The sequence below is a fragment of the Phalaenopsis equestris genome, unplaced genomic scaffold, assembly GCF_001263595.1.
Source record: "Phalaenopsis equestris unplaced genomic scaffold, ASM126359v1 Scaffold000522, whole genome shotgun sequence".
NCBI classification, from domain to species: domain Eukaryota; kingdom Viridiplantae; phylum Streptophyta; class Magnoliopsida; order Asparagales; family Orchidaceae; genus Phalaenopsis; species Phalaenopsis equestris.
The window spans coordinates 618,452-637,323 of record NW_018164962.1 but is presented as its reverse complement, the minus strand read 5'-3'; the positions used below and the strand labels follow the sequence as shown (position 1 = coordinate 637,323).

The window sequence follows — 18,872 nt, the reverse complement described above, 5'->3', positions numbered from 1 at the left end:
CAGCCCGTGGACTGGTGGGATTACCGAAAACTGGAAATTTATAAAAAATAGGGATATCATTTAACCTGTAAGCGTGAATATATATATATATATATATTATATATATATATATATATGTATATATGTATAGGGAAGGAGCATTATGCGGCTACAAATCTATTGATAAAATGTGAAATAATAAAAGGAGGGAGGAGGCACCCCTGAAAACTAAAAAAACCAAAATACAAATTTCTCAACTTAGAGGAGTGCATCTCCGTCAGTACAACACACCACAAAAATCTCCAAACTGTTAAATACAAGTATACCCCAAAAATCAAGTTAGAAAAATTAATCCAAAAAAAAATTAGAGACAAAAGAAATATTGGTGAATCGAGAGCTTTGAACCAGCAACGTCTTCATATTTCAAGTGCAAATCTCTAGGACAACAAAACAATACAAAGGCTGAAATCCCGATATAAAATAACCAGTTGTGCAAAGCAGTTGAAGCGCGAAATAAAAAGAGTAGAGCCTTAATGTAGATATTATATATAGCATCATTAGGAGAATACCATCACCTGCAGTTTTGAGTAAGCACCAACAAAGAAAGTAACCATTAAAAACATCATTTTTAAAGAAAGCAGAATATAGAAACCAAATGTAACTATCTGCTTTACGGAAGCAACAACAAGGAGACCGGAAGGCCTCCAATGTTGAGGAAAATACAATTTCGAGGAGCGACCAACTCTAACCAGATCATCACGCAAGAAACCCGTCCAGCAAATTCTTATATAAGAAGGGAGTAAACACCAACAAGGTAATCTGAATGCCTCAATGAGAATAATAAAAACCTTCAGATTCAGGCAAGCTTCAGCAAGAAACCCCACGTGTCTCTCACAAATATAGATAGAACCATAAAAATCATCATTGCTGAGAGAAACATGACAGAAAATCCAAAACCATAACACAAAATCAAAATATGGGGGTGCAACCAACGCTATGTTTAACTTCATGAAAGAAAACAATCCAGCTAAACCAATATAAAATGGAGATCCCTTCAGAGAGCAAAGAAAAAATAAACCAAAACCTGAGCTAAAACTAGACAATGATATACGATATATCAAGTAAATCACCATTTAAAAGTCTGCTTAAATGCTGCGAGGAAGTAGCATCAAATAGCAAGTTAACAACATCTTTACCTTTTCAAGCCAACCAATTCACAGGATAATTACCTTCTCTTTAATAAAAGACATATGCATAGTAATATGATGCTTATTAATGAGATCCTTAATCATGTTTAATGTAACAAGTATTTCCATTTGGATCTCAAAAACCTAGTAAACTCATCATAAAGGAACGAGCTACCAAGTCATTTTTAGTTGTTTGATAGAGGTTAGGTTAAATCATGCTTAAATACTACACAAAATTCTACTAAACAACCGGAAGGGATTTATGACAAAATGGAGGAGAAATGAGAATTAAGATATTGTAGGGATTATAGTCAAAAAGTTAATAGTTGCAATTAAATTTGTAAAATTATTTATTTATTTTTTTTAATGTAAATCTAGATACTCAGATAAATTTTCAGTTTGTTTAAATACTTGTTTACTTCTCATAAGCAAATTAAGTGCAAATCAAATTTAAACATTCAAAAACTTAAACAAATCAAGTTTGAACAATATATGAAAGCTCGATACAAGCTCGAGTCGAACATGAACAATTTATAATTATACCAAGCCAACTTCGAACTATGATATACTTGACTCGATTACAACTCTAAGCATACCCTTCAAATAAGTAAACAAAAAAAGTTAGAGTTTTGATTTAAGAATGAGCATTTAGACAAACTATCCAATTTCTTAAACTTCTGGCATAATTTTAAAACCCTTCCATATTTTTGGTACCTAGATGTCCTATCATAAATATTTTTGCGATACATATCTAGCACTTAAAAGTTTAATATTTACATTTATAACAGTTTGCTTTCATAGAAGAAAAGACGTATCTTTATTTAATGAAATTTTATAATAGTTGTATTTTCTAATTTGCTTCTAAGAATTTGACGGTTATGCATGTAAATATTAAAACTTAGAAGTTGGATATGTAAATACATAATAATTTTGTGACATGCATGTAAATGACTCCATTTTTTCCCTTAAATTTCTTCAATTTTATGGTTAGTGTAATATAGTTTTTATATAGCTTAATAACTTTGAAGCTTTTATATTCTATAAAGGAATAACTTGAACACAACTTTTATTCTCCAAAAGATGAGAACTTTGAACTTGAAAACAAAAAAAAAAAGTTAGTGCGGATATTATGAGGTTTTACTATGTGCTAGAAAGAGAAATCTTTTGTCTTAGAAAAAAAATAGGAGTACAAAGTGATGTTGGAAACTACAATAATATTAATTGACTATAAAAATTGTAGTTGATTTATATAATAGTGTTAATTGCTCGTGGCAAAGTATGGTGGTGGACGATAAGAACCTTTGGTCACTAGTGGCAAGTTGGCGACAAGCTTTGATGGTTGGTGGCAAATTTTGGTGATCCTTGACAACCTCCAAAATGCCCCCTCCCAAAACACTCAATTGAATAGACATTATTAGATTCCATATATATATATATATATAACATTTGAGTGAACAATATAAAATTGAATGATTTTCATTTCATAGGATTCCTTTTTGTCGAACCGCTCGATTTAATTATAAGCATATAGAATTTTGAAATATTTGACCTTCCAATTGATGCATCATATTTTTTCAACCATCAAGTGCCATAATCTTATGCTCGTCAGTTTTCTCTTATCAAACTACTTGATTTGATTATAAACATGCCGAATTTTAATATCGTTTGACACTCCGATTGATGCATCAAAACATTTAATCATACTTAAGTGCGATCTAGGTTTATTTAGACTCAGCATCGTTGGATTCAACTTTTCGAGATGATTAATTTGACTATAACATAAAATCGTGGTTAAAATGATCTTAAACTTGAATTAAGAATATTTTTTTACTTAAAATACGTTGAGATTTGAGTCTGATGATAAAAATTTATTTATGACACGTATAATTTCTTATTTTTTAATAGGGATAAATATTATCAATCATACGTTTTTTCCAAAAAAAAAAAAAGAAAATGTCTCATTTGTTGTATCATTATTACGACCTTCAAATTTCATGTAAATATTTTCAAATTTTAATATTTTCTTTTCAAAACTTATATGAAAAGCCGTCGTGCATAATTGACTGAAGATTTAAAGCCTTGCCATGTTGACTTGGAGATTTGGTCAAAGTCAACAATTAAATTGATAAAAATGTAAAGGAAAGTCGTTTAAGATGATTGCACGCGCAAACAAGATTCAATAGGAATGAGTGAAGTTAGATATTTTATTTATTTATTTTATTTTTAGTGGACATTTGATAAATTATATGGAAACTAAGTTTTAATAAAAGTAAAAAAAAATTCTTCCTCTTCTTATTATTATTTAAAGATATTAAATAATAAATATTAAAATTTAGAACACAAATTCATTTGGAAATATAACTACCTTCTTGATTGCAATAATATTTCGGATATAACAGTCATAGTTCGGGTACAACAAATGTGATTTGTGGATGTAATAACAATAAATAGGAACGAAGGTCATAATTAATTGCTAGGAAGGTAATTGTTGGTCATAAAAATTATAGTCGGTGGTTGCAAGAGCTGCAGTTGGCCACAAAGGCTGTTAGCGTTGAAGACCGCGTCGTGAATCGATGCCAACTCCCGATCTCGCTCCCGCTTCCCGTTCCCACGCCCGATCGTGAAAGGTCGAGACCGCGACCCTGTGGTTTCGCGAAAACTGCCGCTCCCGCCTCCATTTCACGTAACGTCGTCAACCCCATCTCCTCTCTCGCGATAAAAGGTAACGCGCGGCTCTCCTTTCAGTTTAAGAGAAGTCACGCTGTTCTTCTTTGATTTTCCTCAGGATAGAAGGAAGAGAAGTGCAAGAAATAGTTCCTTGCGGTGAAAGAAGAAGAAAATTGTTCTCCCTTGGCTTATTTATGGTGGCTTGTGGCAAAAGAGAAATCCGATTTATTTCTTTTGTAAGTTTATCTTTTTCGGTATATCTCGGTGTAGAGAGAGAAGAAAAGAGGGAGAAGAAGAGAGAAGAAAGAAGTGAGAGATTCCTCTTGTAAGTCGAGGTGATCGACTAGTATAAATTAAATTCCTCAGTATAAATTCCTCAAGAAGTAAAATCCTCTGCAACTCCGTGGACGTAGACAATTTGCCGAACCACGTAAATTTGTGTGTTCTGCTGTGTTACTATTTTTCTAGTGTGAATTTTCTCATTCTATTTTTCACTTCGTCGATCGTTCTCTTGTTTGTTTGCTTTATATATATACCACATCAACTTGTGGTGTATATCTCACAACAACAAAGGTTGTAGGCCATTATTATAATGGCGAAAACCGGCCATAAAAGCCTTAATTAGAAGTTGTAATAGCGTAAGTCGACCGCAAAAGTCATAGTTAGTGACTGCAATGACGTTAGTTTGTCACAATTGTAGAAGTTGGAAACTTGGAAGTAAATGACCACATAGGTTTTAGTGGGTAGCTACAAAAATGTCAGTTGGCCACAGAGGCTGTAGTGGAAGGTTGCAGTAGTCACTTTGTACATGATAGATGTAAGAGTGTAAGTTAGTCATAGAGGTCGTAGTGGAAAGCTATAATAGAAACTGGATACATAGATCGTAGTCGGTAACAATAGTAGCAATTAGCTATATATGTCAGAATTGGTCACACAGATCATAGTTAGTAATTGTACTAGTGTTAATTAACCACATAAACTCTAGTTAGAGGCTGCAGTAGCTCTTAGCTACATAGATCGTACTTAGTAGTTGTAGTAGTGACAGTTGGTCATAGAGATCATAGTTAGAAACTGCAGTAATAGTCGGCTACATATGCCGTAATTGGTTCGTGCAAAACATCAATAGAGGTTATAGTTAGAAGCTATAATAACAGTTAGTCATATAAGTCGCAGTTGATCATAAAATTTCATAATACAAAATTCTGATTGTTGCTACTATATGCTGTGTAATTAGCGTTCTAATGACTAACCTTAATTGAAAATACTTTCCAATTACGAGGAGGGGTTGTGTCTATGAGAAACCTCAAATCTCATATTTAAAGCGTCCTTAAAACGAAGCCAAAATTCTCGGGTAGTGTTTTATCTAATTTCTCGTACGCCTTTAACACTTCCTCTCATTCATTCTTCACCGACGAAGCATAAATTTCTTAAGCCCGTAGATATATAAATATATAAGAATTATGCGGTATGTCCATAAATGACCCTTAAGTTTAACATATATTACAATATTTAATATACATTTTTCCCTCCAATTGAAAGTAGTCCATTTGTCCTGAATACATATAAAGTTCCTGTCACTTCAATTTAATAAATAAATAAATAGTTGGATGGAATAGATAACTTGTTTTATGTGATTAAGGGAGACTGAATTCATAAATTACAATCCTGGTCATGCTACCAGTTCCTCTGCAAGGTTTGGTTCATTATACTTCTCGGCCTGGAGCCATACGGACAAGCTCATTAATTGAGCATTAATCTTCTACAGCTTTAACGTCTTAGTGTAATTAGTCTGTATAATTATGAATCATTTCAGAAATAAAGTACAGTACATGAAGAATAATTAAGATTAGGAAAGTGGGACTTGCTTGGAACAAGGACTGGAAGTCTGAGAACTCCTGAGTTATAAGTCTGCATTTCCGTGGTGGGATGGACCCTCCATGTTCTGCATGAAGACATTATACAGGAGCTGGAGATGTTTATTTGATTCTAGCTGTTGATGGATCCCCAAGCTCACATTAGGACTGGATGGGTCATTTGGAGTTAGAATGTATCTTTTGAAAAGAAAAATTAATAAATTTATTACTTCTGTCATCTAGAGCACGTTTGGGGCAGCTTATAAGTGCGGAAACGCCGCCGTACCGTTTGGTTCGCGCGTTTCACTAGCTTATCCGAAACCGTGTTTGTGTTTTTACACTGAACGCAGACAGGGGGCCAAACCCCGTACTGCTTATCCTGAAACACACAAGCTGCCCCAAACGCACCCTTAATTTGATATAATTAGTTACAAAATTGGTGTGAAATTAGTAATAAATTTCACAAATTTTCTTAATGTATCATTTTAGTTGAGGATTTTAGAGAAGATAAAATTCTAAATTTTGAAATTATGTGTTCCACCTGCAAACAACCAAATGTGGCGTGAAGCTGTGGTTGGAAATTCTTATAAAATATGTTTTTTATGCTCGTATTGGATTTGTGGGGTGATGCTTTACACCCCTGAAATCTTAACATCGGGCTAAAATGTTCATGAGAGACAGAGATTGAAATATTTCATCAATTGCTCTAAAACAACACCTTTTTAAATTAAGAATATAAAAAATAGTTGAAAGAATAAATCATTGCATTACATTAACACACATCTAATGATTACTATTCAATATTGTACATTCGAAACTTGACTTCACAAATCTCGAGGAGATCCAACGGGCAAAAAAGCAAAAGAGCATGACTGAGGAGGATGCACAGATAGAAGACTAAGGGTCCACTAATGAAATGGCAGAGGACCAAATTTACTAGATGCACCCTCTGAATCGAGGCTAGAGGCTAATCGAATGCAGGTCATCCGAACCAAGGATCAAGGTCAGTCAAACCGACCAGAGACATCAACCTATCTCTTGCCACAACTCGACTCAAGACAAGAGCTCAGCATCACAAGCCATCTCACGGGTGCCGTTGCAATTCTTCACCAGGGGCCAATAATTGGCTATAACATAATCACGAAGAGCGTTTCAAAGGACCGTCTTGTCAAATAATGAGTTGTCTATGGGATTACAATGATTCACCCTCTGCCGACAAGAGTCCCTCATCAGGAAATCAATAGTCGGCAACCAAAATAGAATAGTCGGTCGCAAAGTCTAGCTGATTGAGTCAAGTATTACGATATGAGGATCAGCAAAGGCCGACTCACATATCTGATTCAACAGAGCCGGACGAACATCTCTTGTCGAACCAGAACCAACCAATTTCAGCCAAATGAGTCATAGAATAACTAAGTCGAAGATCTATAAATGTGAAATACCTAAAATACCATGTAACTCTCCATTAAAACAAAGGCAATCATATAATTTCATATATTGTACCCCATTCTCTATAATAGAGGATCATTTCTTGAGAAAAGACTAATTATCAATTTATATTACTGTTTATTGCTATTTCTAGCTATAGATGGACCTTAATTGTTTTGAAAAGCTATGGTGGCAATTTTAACCTTCGAGAAAATCTTGCTGCGAAATTGTTGTGAATACCAGACATTTAAAAGCCTTTTTGCAATAATTTTACAATCATTCATGAAATATCAATTTATATTGTAAAGATTAAAACCACTTCAAAGAGTAATTTTAAAACCATCATTTTTTTTTTGACATTTTAAAATAAAGAATATATAAAGAAATAGCAAGCACTTCCCAAAAAGTGATAGCTGAGTTAGCTTTCTCCTCAATTTACTATCCTTCTTTGTCTACTTCTTTTTGTTTTCTAAGTATCCCTTATCAAACTCAATCTCTTTTAAATACTTATCACAAAAATATAGTTTGAATATTTCTCTTTCAAGCTCCTTATGATTGCTTCATCTTTTGACCTTTCCATTGCAATACACAAGTATTTAGGACATTTGTTGATCATATAATAGGCAAAGCAGGACAATGAAATTACTTTTACTTGCATGATAAATATAGATAAAAAAGGTTAAATGTTGGCAAAAGTTCCATTTTTCACCAATAATCATGTACATAGGTGAAATCTACGGAAATATTTGAGACATGTATTTTTTATTATTAACAGTACATGCCTACCGTAATGCGAAGAATGATATTTAAACATAATGAACATGTACGGTTACATCATGAAAGGAATAAGCTTGAAAAAATAATGGCAGCCCATTGTTAAGAATGGAATTAAAAGAATTGAGAAAACAAAATTGACATTTTGACACAAGCACTTGTATTGATTAACAGTCCATTTCTATTGCCAGAGTTGTCGGAAGAAGAACACAAATGATTAGCAAATGACACGCACATAAATAAATAAATAAATATATATATAAACAAATGATACGCCATCGACAAATTTCTTATTTCGGCACATATCTCGAGGCATGAAACAAATCTCAAGGCAAGTTTTGGAGTAAGAAAAGTTCAAACTTTGATAAAAAAAGTCATTCTGAGCACGATTTGAGCGAACTTATGGTCAAACTACGAGCTCGACAAGGCAGAGTCAATAATACCAAAATTGCTCTAATTAGAATAAAATCAAGCTTAGATCAAGACATTAAACCCGTTTTGGAAGCTTTTTGGAGACATTTGGAAGGTCAAATGAATGTCAAATTTAACGAGCTTACAGCCAAATTATACCCAAATAAATGTCATAATAATAAATAAAAAAATGAAAGTGACCATGCATATGTGTTGATATGAGATATGTTTTAGAACTCTTGAATCGACTCATAAGATGTGAAGACAGTGATTCAAAAAGATGGGCATGTCGTAGAGGCAGTGGCCCTATGGATGAGAGTGTCGTGGAGGAAGTGACTCAAAAGGGTAATGATCCTCACTAACGAGAATCACACAAGTGGTGTGAGTGTATGAACGGACACTCGAAATGCATCTCAGGCAAGTGATAATGAGTATGCAAGATGTCATGCAAGGCATGTAACTGAAGACGTGTCATGCTCGGTTGCCTAGGGCATAGGACGCCTCTGGGAAGAATCACACCTTGCCCCAATAACGACAAACACACATGCAAATGACAAGTACATACAAGGTATAATGCAATATGCAAGCAAGCAATCATACACCAATAAACATGTAGAACATGCACAATGCAAATGATCGGTTGACCGGGCAGATCTGACTTGTCGAACCAATTGATAGGTCGACTGGGCCGGAGTGGTTGGTTGAGGTAAGAGTGATGCGCCTGGGTGGCCGATCGAGGCAAAAGCGTTGCTGACTGGGTCGGGGCAGCCAATTAAGGCAAAGTGCTAATGCAACATGCTCTAAGCAATACATGTGACAAAATTCAAAGCAAATGATCGTGCTCAATGATGAGTCATACTCACACTAATGTCCTCTCATGGGAGCCTAAGGTTTAACACTTGGATATGTAGTATAGTTGCCTCCTAATTTGGCGAGGTGTGCCTCCAGAAGGAAAACTCTACACGATGTTGTGGAATGGGCTAGCTACAAAGTTTTTCCCGTTTCACAACCTATCATGATTTTGCAAGGTGAGCTAGCCACAAAACTTTTTTCACTTTACAAAATCCAAAAATCCCATCCTCTCCAAAGAAGGCTGGGGAAAACCAAAGCAATGGGAGATTGGGACTCCAACCCACTAAGATTTAGGTCTAGGTTCACAGAGGGGAGGCGCTCAGCTCCGCATAGGATTTGGCTACGCACGGAGATCCTAATCTAGGGCTTTCTCTAGGAAATCAATGGCCAATCCAAGGGAGTGTAGCAGCGCCGACTAATGTCGGCCGCACACTCATCCCGTGTGGGCGACCGGACCCAACATGCCTACCCTGAGCTAAACTAAAGCCGATTAGGAAAGAAAACATAAAAGTTTTTGAGTTTATATCGTTATGTTGGTTGCAAACGTCATTGCTGCTTCTTCCGAGCTGTCGGTGTTCAGTCCACGCGTCGACGTATCTCGCAACGAACCACGCAAGTCTTCTGCAAAATGGATCAAGGTCGGCCATTTCGCTCATTCCACTCCTCTTCACATGGCTTTGCAAGAGATTGGCGCGAAGAAGTCAATTGTTCCTTCAAACTAAATTGCTTTATCAACTAACTCTGCTATTTTTTCCTCATACATTTGTGTAGTCTCGGCAAGTAACTTCTGAAAAGCTGAGCTCTCAAGTTGCTGCTTGTCCATCATAGCGAAATTTTTTCTGCTTCAGCTAAAGAACACTCTTTTAAACGCCTTTCCATGTTATCTTTTTTCATAATCTCTAAGTTTTCGTTCCCTTTCCATCTCGGATGTGAGACAGTCTAACTGATTGTCAAGCTTTCTGCACAAGCTTTCATGATCAAATTCTTCCATCAGCTTAACCTTCATTGCCCTCTGTCAATGCATTATTGTGCTTGCAGTTTCTGAATAGTGTCTATTAGATAGTATCTTTATCAGTGGGCTGTGCTTCCTCACCAGACATCCCGACAGATAAACGGAAGTCAAGGGAGCGGGAATGAAGGATGATGGCGCAAACCCATCTCATCCTATGACTTATTTATAGTAGTCTGAGCAAGTAAATCAACGAGAGTTCATTATTGAGCAATAATGACATTTAATATAGAAAAGATTTACTTGTTCTCATGTGTCATACGACTTTCAAAAAGCAAGGGAATTGGGAACTAAATAAGTATACATAAAATATGTAGACATGAATCTTGAGAGAATCTGACGGATCAAAGGAAAGCGACGGTCAATTGGATCACTGATCGTCTACAGCTATCAATGGCGGATGATCTTCGGGCGACCGACATGTCAAAAATTAAGGAGGGAAAGCATAAAGCCAACGAACCGCACGGATCAGATGCAGACAAAACTATCAAAAAACTTAGCCTTCACGGAAAGACGATCAATTTCAATAAACTGATCGCCCTACTTATCCTACGCAGGATCGAGAATCAACAGAGAACAAACAAGATAGATGATCGACAATGTTCACACCGATTAGACAAGTTGACCGATCTTATTATATTCAATATTCTTGTAATTTACTAAAATGCCCTCCCTTAATAAGTTGGTAATGACAAACATATTTGTAATTTTATAAGACCAAGGCCCTATATCTACAAATAGAAGGCCTTAATAAGAACGTATATTCCCAAAAACACAGATTTCTTTTGGGGCTTTTACATGCATGCCACCAAAAATTTCAAATATAACATCTTCACCACACAAACATCAAAATTTACAATTCAGACACCCAAAACCTTCGTCCCTTTCGAAACAGTCATCCCGTGATGGATTAGTTCAATCGCGCATGGCCATCACATAGTCATTCGTCTCTATTTCTCAAAAACTTCAACATTTTTAATATCAATACTAGTATTCAAAGGATGAGAGAAGGGACTCGAGGAGAAAAAAAGGAACCTGCATGATAGAAACACTAATGCTCGCTTGTTACAGATAAGAAAGAAAAAAATCCTTCAAAATTGAGCGAATGAAATTGGAAAAGTGTGGAAAAGACGAGAAAAACGCTCACTAATGCTCGCTTGTTCAAAACGAGGGCTGCAAACTCTAAAATTTGTCTTTTTTTTTTTTTTAATTCAAAAGAAAAGGACATAAATCTCTATTTTTTTGGTGTAATATGAGCATGCTCACTCATAAAAAAAAGGGGATTGGAATGAAAATATAAAAGTTTGCCAGAAATGGACACAAATTGCACGTGACAATCACGGTCCATCGATGAATGTTTCGAAATGGACAAAGGTTTTAGTAGGGGTGTAAATGAACCAATGAACCGGACACGAACGAACAGAGCTTGTGTTCGTGTTCGGTTCGTTTGAAATTTAGTTTGTTTGAAATTATTCGTGAACTCACTGTTCAACTCACTTTTCGTTTTCGTTTCTTAACGAACGAGTCAAACACGAGCTGTTCGCGAACAACAAACCAGATTGACAATCCTAATATTAATATATATAAATAATATATTATATTAATTATATAACTTATATTATATAAATATAATATATATATATTAATATATTATTATTATTATTTTATTATATATTATAATTTATAAAATTTAATTTTTTAAATATCATAAATTTTTTATATATAATTTTTTTAAATTATTTTATATTTCGAACAATAACGATTCGAACACGAACGAACGCATCACTATTCGTGTTTAGTTCATTTAACTAACCGAACGAAAAAAAAAAAGTTCATGTTCGTCTCGTCTACTTATAGAACGAATCGAACACAAACTCATTGACGAACCGAACACGAACTGTTCGCGAACAACGAGCTTTCTTGACAGCCCTAGGTTTTAGGCGATCGAATTCACATTCCGTTTTTGGATAAGCTGATCATCACAGTGGGGCGCCTAAATTAACTGTATTATTTGTAAGGAGCATAAATGAACATTTTCTTATTTAAAACACCAATTAATCTATAACTTATTAAAAAGTTTAGAGGGGCACGTGACCTCTCTGCTCCCCTTATCAGTAATCTTACCATTATTAATTATCATCTCTTTTAGCAAGATAGATATGTACTATGTTTCATGAGTAAGGATAAAGTATTTATAAAAATCGCATTTATGATGGCTAAGTCAACTTGGATACTAAATGGTTTCACCAAACCATCCCCTGATCAGCTGATCCGACATTATCATTCAATCACTTTAGATATCAAAAGAAAAGGGAGATTGACATGCACACCACACAAATTTTATTTATTTACATATTTAACACCTAATGCGTGATCAATACGCTCCTCAAATTTTGGTTTCAGAAACCGATGTGTTAAAATGAGTATTTCAATTTTTAGAAGTTAATAATGATGATATTTGTAATGCGATGTTAAGATTTTGAGCGTTATAATTATAAAAGCAAAAGTCTAGGCACTAGAAATGTATGTGCAAGAATTGTGTGTCATGCATGTAAATGCCTCCAAGGAAATATTAGTATAATGCTTACTTTTCACGTGGGAAAATGCACATCAAGACTTACTTGAACATTCTAATTGAATTCCATTACTAGTTTAATTAACTTGAGTGATTTAATGAAGTATTCTTCAATATGATTTGTGATTTCATTCCTATAATTATAAATTGGTCATGCTATGTAATTCTTCTAATTTATTTTGGAGCATTTACATGTGTACCACTCAATTCTTATGTATTTATGTATCTAACATCTAAACCTTAATTTTTTTCACTTTTATCTCGTGGGCTGTAATCGAGCCGAGTGTATAATGGATTTGGCTTGAATTGGTACAATTATAAATTATTCATGTTTAAGTTAAGCTTTCAAATTTTGTTCAAACCTGACTTGTCCGTGATATGCATGTGAATTTCCCCTTTTTACACAATCAAACATCAATCAATCATTGTGGAAGATAAACTTCGATAATGCCCAATCCTAGTGGTCATGAAGTGGATGTTAATGCATGCATTGTTTTACTACATCTCTCCAACTATTGCTATTTAAGAAATTAGGTCCCACATCATTCAAATATCAAAATTTATTATAAAATCTCAATCCACATTTTTCATTTGAATCAAAATTTTATTAATTTAACTATATCACACATAATCATGGCCGTCCAATAGCTCAAAGATGTTAGTTTTATAAATAGCAAGTTATCTTTAAAATGTTAGATATGTAAATACAAAAAGAAATGTAAGGTATATATGTAAATTTCCCTACTACATTTCTAAAGATAATAAATGAGTAAAATAAATTGGCATAATCATCACGTCCCCGGCGGCGCCCCCTGCCGCAAGAAGACAATTTGATGGACGTACGAAACACTTTTGAGAGAATTTCCTCGACGCACCCAACGGTATCGATAGAGTTGGCCTCCAACGACCTTAGGGTGATCCGAACGGTTTAGATTACTCCCGCAGCACCGGTTAGGAACGAGTGATTTCACGTGCAAAATTTATATATGCGGATTGATGGTTCGCTAGATAAAGACTTGAAAAGGAATAATGAGGTCCCTCCCGCGAAACATTTTACCACGAAGGCAGCATTTACATCTCAGCCATGTAAAGCTCCCATATGCACACATGCAAAACTGCTCCGCCAAGAACAAAGTTTTCATAGAAAGGGAAATTTTTCTTTCATCCATAAAATGGGAGACAATACTTGGTAAAACGAAACAGAAAAAAAAGTTTTTTTTTTTTTTTTGATTCAGCCAAACTAAATCTCGGCAAACCGAGAGTTTAAAAAAGAGCACAAACAGCTTCTTCTGTTGTTACAAATATGTCCCCCAGAGCTTAAGAAACAGAGCAAAGAGATGGGAAAACTGAAAATTGTTACAGAAACAGCTGAAAATACAACCTAAAAGGACTAGTATTTATATCAATAGCAAATAGGGTTGTCTAATTCTGAAACAAATGCATGAAAAAATAAAATAAAGAAGAAATAAACCAGAGTTAAAAATTGAATTTTTGTTCTAGTTCAGTGATTTTAGCTTAGGATTTCGCTACCTAATTAATCCCGGGTTGTTGATTTATCGCATTTTGTTTTGGTAACATTACTCGAGCAGTTGAGTCCGTTCTTCGCAGAAGATGAGCCGTCTTTCTCCCTTTTATGTACCGAAAAGAGTTGGCCGAAGCCTGATGCGGGAACGGACTTCGCTGTGCTACGATGGCTGCTGCACACAGGAACATTAAGAACCGGCGTGAACATGACATTAGCTGACCAGGACCGCTCCATTCCATGGGGACGAGATCTCGGAGCTCGATTCGAGATGCTCGGGCTGCTTGAGCTTCTTCCAAGTCCATGAAAAACAACTTTCCCAGATGCATTGAGCCGCGGGCTATCCGCCAAAGTTCTTAGAGCCGCCGGGAAACCATCGCCGCTATCCAACTCCGATTCAGAGTTCCACCGGATCGAATTCAGACCGATTCGCATGGTCGCAATGTTGCCATCCGCAGATATCCCAGATAATCGACGGAATGCCGGTGTTCTAGCCTGCGGTGCTTTAGCCCGGGATGGATTTCGGCACAGCGATGTAGAGACCGGGCTGATCTTATCGGAGTCGAGTGAAAGGCGAGGATTTAGATCATCGTGATCAGCGCCAGAGGAGGAGGAAGAAGAAAGCGAGGCGCGAGCTGAAAACACCGATTCTGAATCGGAGTCGCGGGGAAGTGGAGAACATGGAAGGGCGGAGTCGATTGAGGGAGATCTACTGTTCCGGCGAAGGAAATGCTTAAGAGAAACGGTATTAGAAACCTTTGAAGAAGCAGAGGCGGCTTTCTGGCGCTCTGTTTCGATACTCTGCGCTTTCTTCAGACCGAGCAGCTCCTTCCACACTCCCGAACACCTTGGCGGCTTCGGTGAGAACGAGTAAAGATGATCTGGCGAATGTATCGATGAAGTCCGCACGACCTCCAACTCCCGCTCTCCAGACGGCTGAATCGGCACGAGATGAAGCGGAACCAGTTTCCCGTCGGAGAACAGCTCGTCGGCGGAGATCATCGTTTCCGGATCATTGAGCCGGAACTCAAAATCGACAAAATCAACCACCGATTCATCCTGCTCCGACTTCTCACCGCCATTCTTGCCGCCATCATCATCCGCCAAATCGCGGCTAAACGAAACCCTAGGACTCAGCCAGCCGTGCGAGGGTTGAACTGGCGGGCAGTCGAAGAAATTCTCCGGCGACATTCCGACATTGTTGATACAGACCGAAGCCATGGCTCAACCGCAACAACAACGTGAAGCTGCAAGATTCGCGCCGATGCTCGCCGCAGAGGCAAAATGGTTTGCAAAAGGAGAAATAATTGCAGAGAGGAGGAGGATGCCAAATGCGTTGGTCTACCGCTACCGCTAGCTTATATATATATATACATACCAGGGGATTCTTTCAAGGGGAGGATCTTTTAATGGAGCTCTAAATTTAACCTAATTTTTAAAACCCTAATCACAATTTCCATTTTTGTACGTAAGACTGAGGCACTGTACCGGACACGTGACCGTGCTTTCCCAATACGGAAAATGGATGCGATATGGAGTTCAATGCGGGCGCAGTGTTGTGACGAATAGTTAACCGACGCGTGTCCAGCCTCAAAGATGCCCTTGAGGGTAATTTAGGAAATCTCCGCCTACATGGAACGGGCGGATAGCTCCAGACCGAACCGGGTCTGATTTGGGCGTAAATAAAGACCGATTTAAAAACAAAAGTAGAGTCAAAAGCAATTAATGCTTTAAAATATTCACATTATAAATTTGGTCAAATGTAATTAATTATACTTGTTTTATTTAATTTTTATCTTTTTAAGATTAGTGGTTGGGAAGCATTTACTTTTAGAGTAATAAGCAAGAAATAGTGAAGTAGCCGAGGGATATTTCTGTGGCAGGAATTATTATAAGGCCAAGGTCAATTTTCATAGGCTGAGGGGCAGATAATTATGGGAACGTCACGTCTATGTGGATTACGTAAAGGCTGATTTCTCTGTTGCTACAAATGATAAGACTTCGGATTGGATTGGCGAAACAAATCGCCACATAAAATGGATACGTGAAAAGATCTGGTGCGTGATGATGATTTTGCTGATGCGGTTGTTGGACGTTGTTTAGATTTGAAGCCTTGGATTTGATTTGAAGCGAATGGAAGGAAGCAACCTCAGTGGACATGATGCGCGGAAGAGAGTTTTGAGGGTGGAGTGATAAAGTATAGTCTTAATTTATATGAGATTTTAATACATATTCGGAGAATATAACTAAATGAAGAGATGTCATAATTTTTTGAGAAGAGGGTAAAAAACACGGGGTATAGATAAATTGAAATAATTCACTATATAATTATGACTATAAAGATTTAACTCGTCTTTTGAGTTGGACAATATGGAATTAAAAAGATGATGTGCAATTATATTTTAATAATAATAGTCAAATGGGATTGCAAAGATCATAGTCGGTTGCTATGGGAACAATAAGTAACACCTAAATTTCATAAATCTAGTAAAGAATTTAGCAAATTTTAAAAGCATCTAGTTTTGCATCCCTTGAAATTATATCAAATTGTTTTTATTAAATTATGTGTATGAAATCAATCAATTCGAGATAGACATTGTATGTTGAACGGATGTAAAAATTATTGTTCCCAACCGACTTTCCCGTAATTTCATGCGCATGCATTCATTGGATGAGATCGAACACTAAGATCCATTGCATTTTCCCTTAAGTATAGTGTCTCACTCCCTCTCTTATATTCTCCTCCATGCAATTGGCTACTACTCGGGTACTATATTAAGAGGCGAACAACTAAAGGCGAGCAGCCATAAAAAGATCGTAACTCATTGTTTAGGCTACGGGGATGAGTTTATAAGGTAGAAACTTCTCTTTTATGTCATTCTAAGCATTCTTTTCATTCCTAACACATCTATTTTGACTTTTACTTTTTTTTTTTCATGCATTTTTCATTTTCGGCAACCGTCAAATGCGTAGAAGTTTAGTCAAAAGTAATTAAAGTGATTTGCAACCTTCCGTAAGGGGTTTAACATAAAATACACGAAGGGGAAGTGAGTTTTGAGATGTTAGGAAGAGTTGTGGAGAAAATTAGGCGTATCAGAGGGGCAAATTTTTGCTGAGAAATCCGTTTGAGGTTATTTTGACGATTAAGTTATGTTTTTTATTAAATCACAATCAAATGCTAATTTTTTTTTGAATTTATGCAATGCTTATGATTTCTAGGTTGTTTGCACTAGCCGAAGAGCCCGCGACAAGCGTGGACAAACACGACGTAGGACTGCTCCATCTTGTCAGGTGAAATAAGCTTGTGCTAATTTGCTAAAAATTATTCTTTTATAGGTTTTCATATGATTTCTCATTTGAGACAGATGCATTTAGAAATCTCTGCAAACTATACATAAATATATGCTTGAAATGTCTGAATGCATGTTGAATTCTTTTACGATACATGTATTGTTATGTTTTGTTATGATACATTGCAGGCATTCATTTATGATTCATACATGTATATGAAATGTCTATGAGTGCATGCTACATGTATTATGATTTAAGAATTGTCATTAGAAATATTATTAGTAAACTATTACATGAATGCTTACAAATACATTATGCATGTATATGATACTCAAGTCTCCTAATAATTAAGTAGAGATGAAACTCTGTGAATCATTGGAATTGAACGGTAATAGAACGTTAGAGAATCGTTGGAATCATTGAAACTATTATTAACTACTATGTAGGGGGAAACTCAATATTTATTGATAGTTTATATATCATGTGGGTCAGGGTGACGACCCATGATATGAAAGGATGTGGAAATAGTTTAGATTTATATATTTACAAGTGACATTATTATGAAATGATGCATATGAAATGACATTGCTATGAATACATACGATAATCAACCTATAAGCATGTTTTGATTATACTTATGATTTCATGTTTATAACATACATGTTTATACAGTAATTTTGCTTTGTACACTACCTACTTTTCTTCTTATGTTATATATGATTATAGTATATTGTAACTTATGTATAGACATGACAGTTTCCTACAAGCACGAAAGTTGTTTCATTTCCATGTATACAATCTTTGTTTAATGTTAATTGTCTCACTCAGCTGGTTGTTGCTCATTATTTGTTGTTTTCTTTCAGGTAGAGGAAACGAGCACTGAAACAAAAAGGCATATGTGATTTGTACAGTTTTACACTGTATAGTTTTGGAAGCTATATAAAATTTATGAGTACATATTTAATATATTTAAGATTTAGCAGCTCCGTATAGTTTATATGTTTTAAGGACATGATTTTTTCATGTTTTTGAGTATGAATATGAATGAAATATGAAATACAATGTTTTACGTATGTTTCTAGAAATTTAGTTAGACTAATTTGTTACTCAGTAGGTCCTAATTTTGCAAGTTAGGTTGAGGGTTTGTGAGAATTTACCCTAATTGAATTTTTTTCCTGTATCACACCCCAGCTAACCTTTAAAGGGGGGTCAATTGAGGTGTGACACCGTAGTCCCTATGAATTTTGTAAATGCTCGTTGTAACTTCAGCTTGTTGTAGAGGTCATAGTTGGCAGCTATGATAGTACTTGGTTATGTGGTTCGT

General features: G+C 35.8%; 1 protein-coding gene across 1 annotated transcript; it reads right to left on the bottom strand.

Annotated features, from left to right (window-relative positions):
* Positions 1–13,974: 13,974 nt before the first annotated feature.
* Positions 13,975–15,613, bottom strand: LOC110028712. Its single transcript, XM_020730679.1, has one exon. The coding sequence runs from the start codon at positions 15,476–15,478 to the stop codon at positions 14,270–14,272; it is 1,209 nt and encodes a 402-aa protein (XP_020586338.1). The 5' UTR covers positions 15,479–15,613; the 3' UTR covers positions 13,975–14,269.
* Positions 15,614–18,872: the final 3,259 nt, after the last annotated feature.

What these genes read in the sequence shown, in the direction of transcription:
- LOC110028712 (XM_020730679.1), bottom strand. Translation starts at nt 15,478, where the DNA reads ATGGCTTCGGTCTGTATCAACAATGTCGGAATGTCGCCGGAGAATTTC.